The following is a 12,439-nucleotide window of genomic DNA, read 5'->3' as shown; positions in this document are numbered from 1 at the left end:
CACAGTTTGTTATTTGCATATCTTTTTTGATTTAAGGAGTGGAAAAGTTACCATCGGATTGAGAACAGGGTTTGCCAAATTATCTGTGGAATTAGTTATGTACTATTAAGGTGGGCATTCTATGAATTCTCTTCTATCCCCTTGGTCTTATATGTGGTCTATAAGAATCTGCTGTAATTGTGTCATTACTCGTTAGTACCCAATGGGCTGAATTCAACACGAACTTGTAGTGAATATAACTGTACATGCATAAAGTTCTGAATGAGCTGAAAGAGTTGTGAAACTCAAGTAAATGAAATAGATTCAACAGAATTCTTTCCATAATCATAGAAATTAATTATGAGGGCATTTGAGTTAGTATCTACTAAATGCATAAAGTATTTTAGCAGAGTTAACTTTAGTATCCATATGGTGATTAGTCGGTCACATATTTTTGCTGTTTTTTGTCTTTTTTGTGTGTTTTTGGAATGGTTCATGAATTTGCGTGTCATCCTTGTGCAGGGGCCATGCTAGTCCTCTCTGTATCATTCCAATTTTTCAGTATGTGTGCTGCTGAAGTGAGCACTGCATGTTTCTTGAACATTTCCTATTATTATCCTAAAACATACAACTTATAGGAGGTATGGTTGCCTAGGATCACAAAGAATATTTCATTTAAGTGGTTCTTGAACTCTCTGCATCATTGGAATCTATTTTGCACAAATAGTAACAATTCAGTGTGGTAAGTTTAGAAGGCTACTGGAAAGTAGAAAGCAACTGTGAAGAATCCATAAGAATCATAGATATTTTGTTTCTAAGAAAAAAAATGTAAGGACTAGCAGAGGTGAGAAGAAATATAAAAAAGATCATCCATTTGTAATTCAGCAAAATAGCTTGGTGGTTAGAAATAGGGCTTTGAAGTCAGATAGTCTTGACTTTTAAGTCCTGTTCTGCCACTTACTTCCCCAGGACCAGAATGACTTAACCTCTCCACACCTCAGGCTCCCCATATGTAAACTGGGGATAGACATACAACTATCAGAGTAGGTTGTGTGAGGATTATATGAGGTTATATGTAGTAAATGCTCAACACAGTGTCTGGCATGTAGTAAACTCTGACTAGACAGGTTGTAAAGTATCCACAAACAGGGAGTTGTTACCAATGAGTCTTGTGTCATCTTCTAAAACAATCATACTGCTGGAAAAGCAGCTAAGGTATAATCCTGAGTTTGCCAGCAACTGTAGGCGGATCTAAGTGAGTAAAATGACTCATAGCTTGTCTTGGTGCTAAGTATCTGTTGTTGGCAATTTTGTCATTCAACCCTGCCCCCAAATGTGGGAGTTGCACTCATATTCAACAGCTAGTAATTATGCTTCTCATCAGTAGTAATGGTATTTAAATATTGTTACATCACTCCGTATCCTTTTTCTCTGAATCACCTTACACATAAGCGTGGGAGTTTCTAGTCTGATTTGGGGAGTTCTGGGGAACCAACAGTGATACTATTTCTTCTCTTTGAGAAGTAAGACACAAGAGACTGACAGATGGAGATCAAAATGTCTCTTCTATTGGCTGATCTGAGGACATGACATTAGATCTGAAGTGAAAAGGGCTTATTAGCCCATCTTGACTTAGACCTACCCACTGGGTGACTAGCATAGCCGAGCAACTGCAGGCCTCCCCTCAGGACAGGTGCCTTCATGCATGGAGAGTAGACCAGAGGGCATGCACCCAGAGTGATGAGAGAGAGAGCAAGGAGCTCAACCAAGCCAACCTCAAAAGTCCTGCCCCCATAAGAGGAGTGAGGGAAGAGTGGGGGGAGAGTTCTGGAGTGTTCCTTTACCTGAAGTGTCTCCACATGGACTTGAAGCATGATGGTAGCACACTCAGCCAAGTGAACAGGACCTTCCTGTCAAGAAAGTGAGACTGTGATGTTCTGTGAGTAGATTGGGGAGCTAGATCAAGGAAGATGTGAGTAGAGGAGTAGACTGGAACACAAACACACACAAGTCTCTGGTTTTCTTCACCTTTCAAGAGGCTCCTCCTTTATCTGTCTGTCTCTCTATCTGTTGATAGATCGATCTGTCCCCTTCCTTCCTTTCCTTCTTTCCTTCTTCCTTAATGGATATGAAGGACTTGTAAGTAAACAGAAGTGTTAATTAGAAATAAATTGTGACTTCTCATATCTGAATTTTACAGTCTTAATAAAATTTTTAATGCTACCTTGAAATAGAATAAAAAAACAAAGCTGATAATCTTTAGTAAAGGTATATTTTTGCAGTGAAACTATATCTGGATAATAGTTTAAAATCTAATTGTTGGGGCACCTGGGTTAATCAGTTGAACATGCGACTCTTGGTTTTGGCTCAGGTCATGATCAGGGTTATGGGATCGAGTTCTGCTGCTGTCAGGCTCTGCAGTCAGCATGGAGCCTGCTTAAGAGATTCTCTCTCTCCCTCTCCCTCCCCTTCAGCTCCTCCCCTGGCCTGCTAACTGCCAACTAATTAAATAAAGTAAAAATCTAATTGTTAAAAATGAATTGATATATTAAGTGTGTAGCTGGTTGAATAGTTCACAATAGTAATTAATTTTGAGGAGTTATTTTTATCTTTTTAAGAAATATTTGGTGAGCATCTGCCCTGTGTTAGGCACTGTGATAGATACTAGCAATACCAAGATGAATGAGATAACTGTCTTTTGTTCATGGAGCTTACAGTTAAATAGACATGCCAATAAGTATATTCAATACGGTACTATGGGTACCAGTTTGGAAGTACGCTAGAACAAAAGAAGCAGGCCAGTTCTCCCTTATGCCAATGGGCATTGGTAAGGTGGGTCCACTAGAAGCAGGCTGTAATTCATGATTGAATTTGAGAAAAAAATGATCTTCTCAATTACAACAAATCTTTGTCAGTAATTGTTTTTAGGACTTTAAAAGTTATTTTGTTTCTCATCTTTCTAGAAAGTAGGAAGCAAGTAATAGGAGCCTACCCAGGCATTATTAAGACTATAATTTTAAGTATCTTTTTAGTTATGGAAATATTAAATACCTCGCTGATACCGGGTGCTCTTTGTTTGAAATATTAGAGCTGTGTCCTGTTCTGAAGGGTCTTAAAGTATATGCTTACAAACAAAATAAAAACAAACAGCCAACCTATCAGTTATAAAATGTTGATCTTTTTATTTGTATAAGGAAGACCCAGACCTTAAGGATTGTGGGGGAAACTGTGAAAGGGAGCTTGAGATGGCAGTTGGGAAACTGATTGGAAGAGACGTCATTTGAGCAGTAGCTTTACAAAGGTACTCACAAAAGAAGGCCAATGGGTACCCCTTGCTTTGGCCTGTATAGCACTATAGGTCTGTACGGGTCCCCTGGATCACTGTGGAGGAAAGAGGGAGATCAAGCCGGGAGAACTTTGCTCCCTCTCTCCTCAACCTCACCTACCTGCCTTGCTGGGCAGTTGGGCTTCTATATAAGAATTTGAAGAAATGTGTTCTGCAAATTTAACGAAAAATTTAAAAACTATTCATTTAAAGCATGATATAGTAGAAAATATTGATACCGTGCTGGTAATGCTATAATAGAAGTATTTTGAGTGGAAAGATAAAAATCATTTACACTGATAAAGTAAAAGCTAAAGTTGAAGAGTATTTAAGCTTATTTATTTTGAATGTGTTTTATGGTATCAGACAATGCATATTAAACCAGAGAAATATGAAGCTATTGTATGGATACTTGTGTGGCTGTTTTGAGAGCAAATCTGGGCATTTCTGAAGACTTTGGGTTATGGCATTGATTCTTTCATGTATTTAGCTTCTAGCCTTTGGCTGTCCCTTCCTTGATCACGATTATTTATAGTAGTTTTATAATTGCAGCTATGACACAAATCTTTTGTTGTCTTATTCCCAGTGAACATGAGAAAGAGAGAAGGAAACCAATGACTTTTCTAAGATTCTGAACTCTAGTGGAGGGAGGAAGAAGGAGAGAAGAAGGTTTTGGAGGTTGTACAGTTTTTGATAAGACATTGTTTAATATGGAATTGAGTAAGTTATGAGAGATGGAAGTGGGACCTGGCCGGAGTGCAAAGTAATGTTGCATTACAGATGACCTCCCAGTGGAGGGAGTAGAAGGGACATGAGGAGACACTGGGTTAGTTCTCACAGGACCAGCAGGTGGTCGGTATCCCACGGGATCCTGGCATGCTGTTTCAGAATAAGCTTTCTCCGTGGGGGGAGGGCGGGTATTTGGAACTTGTAGGTGCCCGCACTTAATGTAATCTTACACAGAATGACCAGTTATAATAAGTGGTATTTCAGGTTCTCTTGTGACTAGTGAGTGCATCTTCCTTTATTTTGTTTTTAGTTATGTTTTAGTGTTAATGTGCTTAACTCTGCTTATTCCTCCTTCGAGTATTCCTTCCAGCCTTGGATCTAGAGCATGACAAAATTTAGCAATGGTGCCTATTAACATTTTACCGTGAAAGATTTTACCATATTTTTGATATGTCTTAGTTCACGGCATGCTAAGAAAGTGATCACAAATAACTGAAACCATTGCGTAGGCACCCTTGGTGCAGAGGGCCTCTTTTGGTTGAAAGATGTGGTGGAATGAAGGAACTCAGATCATGGACAAGAATAACTTATTCAAATTATTTCAAGAAAAAAGAGCATTCTTTGTATTGAGCAGGAAGTGAAAGCCACTGGGAACTGAAGCATGAAGCAGCTTCAGGGAGAGGTCCTTCTGTCTCTTTTTTTAGACTGAACTGTCTCTGCGATGGTGACTCGCTTTGCTCTGCACATCAGGTACTGTTTTCCTCTCTGCAACAGTTGCTTTTTCTCAGCTTCCTGGTAGTTTCTGCTTCCTCTGTTTTTCTGCTCGCCTTTGGTCACCACTGCCTCGTAAGCTCTTTACCTCATGATGTTTCATCTTTAACTCCCATTAAAAATGGCCTCTCATTTTATCCTAGTTCACATTCCTTAGAGAAGACTGGTCGAATAGATTACATTAACGCATTAGGAAGCTTTATAGCTGTGGAAAGGTTGAGGTAGATCTGTTGAAGTATTTGAGCCAGCTGAACTCTGTGTTCCGTGACAGTGTGCTGTAGCTTGCTAATTAGCCACCCCAGTGGGGGTAGTGGCATTCTGGAAGTTGGGAGATGCCACAAACCAGGTTGCTGAGCCCTTACTTCTTCCCTCTAAGAATCGGTTGCTAAGCCCTTATTGGCACACCACTGGGTAGATCTATAGGTGTTGATATGCACAATCTCCAAGATGTACTGTTAAATGAAAAAGAGTAAGGTGTAGAATTATTTATAGAACGATTCTAGTTTTTGACTAGAAAAGGGAAATTGACATCTGTGTGCACGCACGTGGGTACATGCAGGTTCCTGTATAGTGCAGAGCATGTTTGTCATAGGTCACAGTAGCTGCTTTTAGGAAGGCGGGTTAGGTTTGGAGTGGGGTCTGTGTGTGCAGATCAGAGTTTGGTTTTGGACACTTTGTCTGCAGTTGCTTGTGAAGATTAAAAGTTCATAAAATTCTTATGTAATCAGAATAATGTCAGTATCATATAATCATAATAATGTCAGTATCATTTACTTCAATCTCAAATATTATGATGTACATAGGAAAGAAGTAAAATCCTACTGTTGAAAGTGTCGAGGTCACATGAATTCATTTCTCCTATTTGCCAGTCCAGTTCAAATGTACAAATGCCTTTTGTACATTTCTTTATATTTGACTGTGACTTTTAGCACTTTCTGCTTGCTTGTTCTAAGATTTCTAACAGTCCTTTCACCCTCTTTTTGGAATCTTTCATGTATAAGCTTTTACCGTATCACTAATAATACCCACTTTCTTCCTGAAGACACCTTGTATTCCCTATTCTAATTTAGGCTGGCTGCTCTCTAGGCAGCTACACAGTTGGCATCTAGAAATGTCTAATTTTAGCCTCCTGAGATTTCATGGGTCCTGTGTCTGACCCTCTTTTTGATTCTGTTAAAGAAAATATTATTCTGGCACTTGTTAAAACAACAAAGAAGACTTTGTTCAGGACGATTGCAGTTAGGGTCAAGACGGTCAGCAATAGGGGAGAGAGATCGGGCTCCCCTCCAAACGGTAAGGACAAGTAGGGGTAATACAGGCAGAGTAAAGGATTCAGCAGGTAGAGGTGACATCAAGGGTACCGGGGTCCTTGCTACACTGACTGAACAGGATTCTGGGTAAAGGCATGCCAGGGTGACCAGCTATCAGGATGTGGGGGGACTCCTGCTATAGCTAGGCTAGGCAGGCTGGAGACAGGATGAGGCCTCGTCAGGAAGAGGGTTTGGAGGGGCCTGACTAAAGTTTGAAAAAGGAGACAGTCTCTGTCCATTCTTTCTGTTGTTGTCTTGCTTTTCTGTAGTGTATTCTGAAATTCTTTTTAAAAGAAACATTGCATAGGCAGTGAACTTTGAATCATTGTATTGGTTTCCTATCACTGCTACAACAAATGACCACAAACTTGGTGTCTTAAAACAACATAGATTTATTCTGTTACAGTTCTGGAGGCCAGAGTCTGAAGTCAGTTTCACTGGGCCAAAGACAAGGTGTCAGCCTGGCTGGTTCCTTCTGGAGCCATCAGGGGAGAATCCGTTCCCTAGTCTGTTCTAACTTCTGGAGACCGCCTGCTTTCTCTGGCTAGTGACCCCTTCCTTTCTCACAACACTGCAACCTCTTGCTTCTATCGTCACACCTTCTTGTCTCCCTTTTATGTGGTGCCTTATGATTATGTTGGGCCTGTCTGCATGATCCAGAATAATCTCCCCATCTCAGGAGCCTTACTTAATTATGTCTGCAAATCCCTTTTGCCATATAAGGAACATTCACAGGTTCCAGAGATTAGGATGTAGACATCTTCTTGGGGGGGTGGGGGTGGGGTTCATTCTTGAGCTCAGCACAACTCATAATGTCTAGAAATGTTTTTATTTTTTCTTCATGCTTCATTGATAGTTGGGCTTGGTATAGAATTCTAAGTAAATGATAATTTTTTTCTCAGAACTTTGGAAACAGAGTTTCATATCTTTTAGCTGGTAAGAAGTTTGGTATCAGTCTGATTCTCATTCCTTGGTGTATGACTTGAAATTTTTCCCTCTCCCTAAGCTTCTGCGATCTTTTGCTTATATTAAATATTACAGATGGCTTAAGCTGAGTGTAAACTTAATGCATTAGTGTCCAGTTAAGTGTAATTAATGTTCACAAGCTTGCCTCTAACATGGCTATTACATGCAAAGTGGTTTCCAAATTGTAGGTCCTTGACCATTTGAAAGAAAGAAGGAAGCATTGAAGGGAAGTAAGAAAAAATAAATAGAATGGAATAGAAAATTTCATAGTGCCATCCTACAGTAGTTATACACATTGTTTCACAAAACATTTGTTTCAGTTGTATATGTGTGGTGTGTTAAAACTTTCCAAAACCTTCCAAAATTTAGCATGTATTCACTTAGTGTCTGAAACAGAGGCTGAGTTTTCACATTAAAAATTATGTTAAGACGTAAAATGTACTTGAGGAGAACATTCCTACTTAGCTTTAGTTTAATGTTTTCAATAAAAATTGTCTTTGTTGCTTCATGACAAATTTTATTAAAAGTAGTAGGCATGTGGCTAATTTTGCAGTACAAGATGAAGGCATGTTATAAAGCTGCTTGTTTCAAGCTCCTGTTTGTTGTCAGATGGAATGCTGGGTGTAGGCTGGTATGGTTCATACTTGGGATCTAGCCTGAAAGACATGTTTTTACTCTCAACAGACATCATCTTTGTTTGAATATCTGTAGTCCGTGTAACCACAGAAAGGTCTTTTCTTCTCCCCTAGAAACGTTTTCTTTCTTGTGCTTGTTTCACAAATAGTTTAAAGTAGAGCTGCCTTCCACTTTTCTGTTTCAGTTTGTTGCAAGAATGTGTGAGGCACCACCAAACACTCCTGGTGTGCTTGAGAACTGTAAAATAATAATGAAATCTTGGAGTAGATAAGTTTACTCTATGAGGACTGAAGCTGCCGTTAATTCCCAAGGCCAGACCAATTGTCTAACAAAGGGTAAAGTACTTCCTAAATTGGAAGAGTTGATTTATATATAATAATTATCTGTCAGAATGTACAGTAGGAAAAGTGTTGTCAGTTTTGTTTTAGTGGATTTGAAATTTACTAACTTTGACTGACTTGTTCATTACAATTTGGGATTAATTGAATGATACTAAGCTACAATGCCTGCTTTTAAAAAATGTCATTCAGGAGGATGCTTGCTTCTTAAAAGTTCTTGTGTTTAAAGGGAATTAGAGGTCTTCTTAAAATGTTATAGTTGCCAGTTTTTTAAATGCTTCGTAAGATGCGATAGCAGTCATTATCTTCCATAAATTCGTGCTCAGGTATGTTTTCCTGTATACTTGAGTATTTAATGTCTTTTGATTTTTACTGCTTCAAATATGCCTTTTTTACTTTGAAACGTTGTTACGTTAGATGTGAAGTCAATAAAAATAATTTGATTTAATTTGGCTTGAGTAATGTAATAGAGATTTTTAAAATTTAATAATGACATGTGATGTAAGTACTGAGGAACACAACTGTCACTGTTTAATAGGTGCCTGGAACTTTGTGCACACTTGCGCACAGACACAAGACAGCTGTTGATATCCCTTTGTGGTCAGTGTTTTAGGGCAGACTCTTTGTTCTTGGAATGGAATTTCTAAATAAGCACTCACAATGAAACCAAAGGGAGGGTTCTAGTGTAATTCTTAATACACTTCTCAACTCTAGATCAGACAGTGTGAAACAAAACATAACTATAGTGAATGCTGTATAGGGATATTACTTCTTACTCTAAAGATGATTGCCTCACAATGTAGATTACTAAATAATGTCTCTACTACTCCCTGTTGGAAAGAATTGGCATTTAGATTTAGTCTCTTCAGAGAAGCAGGTTTGGCTATATTTTATAAAATCAGTCTGACTTCAAATTCATGCTTTTTTTAGAACACATTTGTCAACATTACAGAATTTTCTCTCCACAGGGAAGTGCAATGATAAGAAATTTCTAAGGGAACTTAAAGATTTAGAACTTACTTTATTTGATTTGGAGGACTACTCTAATCATACTAAAGTACATGATCTTTCATAAAATTAAGATAGAATTTCAATCAATTCCAGTATGGCCTCTATTAAATGCTTAGATTTTCCTTTCTGGAAATCTCTAGACTATAGAGATGATCTCTGGAAAGCTTTCTATCTTATAGTTCACCACAGTGATGCTTTCTTGGGATACTTTGCATCTTCTCAACTCCATACTGTTTCCAGTTCTTGCCTTTATACGTTTAAACTTGTCATTGTTAAGTAAGAAATAGGGTTGAGACTCCTAGGACGGGTAGCAGGAATGAAGGTCTGATACAGAATGTATTCAAAGAACACACTCATCCATTGAATTTGATCACCATAGATACTCATGCTTAGTTGTTCTGATAATGGAAGTGGAATTTAATAAGTAGTCAGCTTTCCTAGTTCGAGTTTAATTTCTATTAATTTGCTTTCCCCCTTTGTAGAAGTGGGAGTGTAATGTTGTGAAGCTGGGCAACAGAAGAGGGAAAAGGTATTGACAGAGTTCTGTAAGTCTAGAATAGTAGGGTAATGAATATATAATTGAGTTGATTATCCTAGACTTCTGATTACATTAGTTCATTGTGAAAATCTAAACAACTAATCTGCATTTTTGTTAATTTTATTGAACCATTCCATTATTTATTCACTTTTCCCCCAAGGGATAGCATATTGACACTTTGTAGTCTGAGAAAAGCAGTGACATAAACACTTTTTCCTCAAATAAATGTTTAAAAATTTACAAATTCCCATTTTTACCAATTTTTACTATTATATTGATGACTTCATTGGCCTAAATCCCTAGAGGTAGAATTGTTGGGGTATGCCCGTTTTTAAGATTCTGCAGACATATTATTAAATTGCTTTCCACAAAGATTTTTATACACTGATAAGTCACCCCTCAGAGTAAGCTACTGCAGATTTCCCCACGCTATTGTCAACATTGAGTAACATCAATCCATTTTGTGGTCAGTCTAAGATAAGTACAAAGATATTTTAAAGCTTGTATTTCTAATACGTTTGTTTTTTTTTTTATCCCCATGCCTTGGCTTTTAAATTTAGATTTTATTTTTATCAGAGCTATACTTGGTTTAAAGATTCAGCAGTCTGTACAGCTTATTTTGAAAAATAGCTGACTGCCATACTCCTCCCTCCTCACAGCCCACCCCACAGAAGTAACCACCTTCCCCTCCCTGGGCTGCTTCGTTTCTGTTCTCTTCCATAGTGCTAGATGGCATGCCTGGATTGCCCCTTCCGCTTCTACAGTTTCAGGCCGTATCTGCTGGTCTCCTGCTGTGGAGAGGATATGGTTTTCTTCCCTGCACCCAACCCCTTCCACACTCATGCACATCCTTTCAATCTCAGGGAATTGACCCCTTTCGTCAGTATTCTGTGTTCAGCCCCACCCTTCCCTCTCCTCAGGAGCCACCATTTGCTGGGCCTTTGATGGAGGGGATTAGTGAGTTTCAAGAAGAATGGATATAAAATGTATGTTCCATCTGGCATCTTTTCCTGGAGGTCCTTTCTTGTGTCTTTAGTAATCATTTTTATAAAGTAATCCTTAAAATTATTGGCTATAGAGTCAAGACTATCTGGATTTGAATTCCAGTTTTGCTCTTTATTAGTTTTGTGACCTTAGACAAGTTCACTAAAATCGCTAGGCTTCATTTTTTGGTCCATGTGATAGAATTCATATGATACCTATCTTAGGGTGTCGTTGTGAGAAATAAACGTGATAAGGCATGTAAAGTGCTTTTCACGGTATCTGCTGCCTGCAGATATCTTACTATCTGCCAGAGACTTACTGAGAACACAGATATGCTTCTGGCTGCTATTGTTACTCTTGTGAATTTCTTGCTCACGGCCTTTGCCCAGATTTCCAGTGGAATGCTTGTCTTTTTCTTCCTGATAAGAGGTGCCTTTGATATAGCCTGTTACGGGTCTTTTGTTTTTCTTTACGGTACTTGTGATGTCTAATCATATGCATACTATTTCATGTTATGATCTCTACTGCTGTAGTCAGATTTGTGTTTTTCAAAGATACATGGTGGTAGTAAGAAAGAAGGGTATGTGTGTGCTGTAAGATGGAGATTATCATAGTAGTTGGGACAGTTGATGAGGGGGACCTCAGAGGCCAAATGAAGAAGTAATTCTTTTCATCATGTAGGAGAAATATTTTTTTTAACTCCTGAAGTATATCTTATACTGGTTTGTTTTGTGGACAAATTACCTCAGTTTGTAAAAGCCTTCTTGAATGTTCTTCTCATCGTACACCCAGGTGGATTTTACCTGAAAACTTAGAGCTTTCGGTTTGTTTCTACTTTAATACTTATTTCTCTGAAATTAGATCCAAAATTGATTCTTGAGGGATAAGATTTATCGTCTCCCCTACGTTAATGCTACGTTAACAAATTTGCTTTCTTTTAAATATCATGTATATTATTGAAATGGTAGATGCATTGATATTTCAACGTTGTAGTTACAGATACTTAACTCAGCCTTTTATTTGATTTTGCTGGTTTGTCCTTTTAGGCAATACCGATTTATTGTTTTATTTTTGTTTTGTCTTAGTTTTATAATTAATTAACTTTATGGTTCATCTAAATTTGATCTCTCCACAGATTCGGACCAGGATGTAGCACTCAAACTTGCCCAGGAGCGAGCTGAAATAGTTGCTAAGTATGACAGAGTAAGTATTCATATTTACCCTTTGAATAAGTTTTATTAGAAAAAAAACATATAAATAGAAATGGATTTGGTGTTTGGAGAGCTTAAATTAAATTACAGAAGCAGTTTGTTTACTTTATGTGACAATGGAAGTTGTCTTTTTTTCTCTGACTTCATCTCCAGATTTTCTCTCCCTCTTTCCCTCTGCTCCAGCCACTCTAATCTCTGTGGTTCTTGAAACACACCAGGCTTGCTCCTACCTCTGGGCCTTTGCATTGCTGTTTCTTCTGCCTAGAACATTTTAATCCTGGATATTCTCATGCCTCATTGCCTCACCTTTTTCAGATCTTTACCCAGATGCTGCCGTCTTAGTGAGATCTTCTCTGACCACACTGTTTAATAACCCCCTTCCCCAGCTCTCTGGATCCCTGTTCTCTTCTTTATTTTTCATTATAGCCCTTATTATATCAGCATACTTCATATTATACTTACTTTGTTTGTTGTCTGCTCTCACTCCTAGAATGTAAACTCTGAGGGTAAGGATTTCTTTTGTTTGATTTACTCTTGTATCCTAAATATCTGGAATAGTTCCTAACTCATGCTAGGTATTCAGTAAATATTTGAATATGTCAGTATATGGAATTAAATACCCATTTTATTTATAATTTATA

The 12,439-nt window shown here is 38.1% G+C and overlaps 1 protein-coding gene and 1 pseudogene across 3 annotated transcripts in view; one reads left to right on the top strand and one right to left on the bottom strand.

Moving 5' to 3' along the window:
• USP6NL (USP6 N-terminal like) overlaps window positions 1-12,439 on the top strand; it is a 189,859-nt gene that overhangs the window by 91,575 nt on the left and 85,845 nt on the right. For 2 of the 3 annotated variants that reach the window (XM_032425552.1, XM_032425550.1), the window contains one exon: window positions 11,723-11,790. In XM_032425552.1, the coding sequence (XP_032281443.1) occupies window positions 11,723-11,790 (68 nt within the window). Of the gene's footprint in view, window positions 1-7,922; window positions 8,052-11,722; window positions 11,791-12,439 lie in introns of those variants that run through there. The other variant, XM_032425553.1, reaches the window with a different exon arrangement.
• On the bottom strand, window positions 457-565 carry LOC116645694 (annotated as a pseudogene).

This window comes from Phoca vitulina, unplaced genomic scaffold (assembly GCF_004348235.1).
Source record: "Phoca vitulina isolate PV1807 unplaced genomic scaffold, GSC_HSeal_1.0 scaffold33, whole genome shotgun sequence".
NCBI classification, from domain to species: Eukaryota; Metazoa; Chordata; class Mammalia; order Carnivora; family Phocidae; genus Phoca; species Phoca vitulina.
The sequence above is the reverse complement of the archived record's forward strand: the minus strand, read 5'-3'. Positions and strand labels throughout refer to the sequence as shown.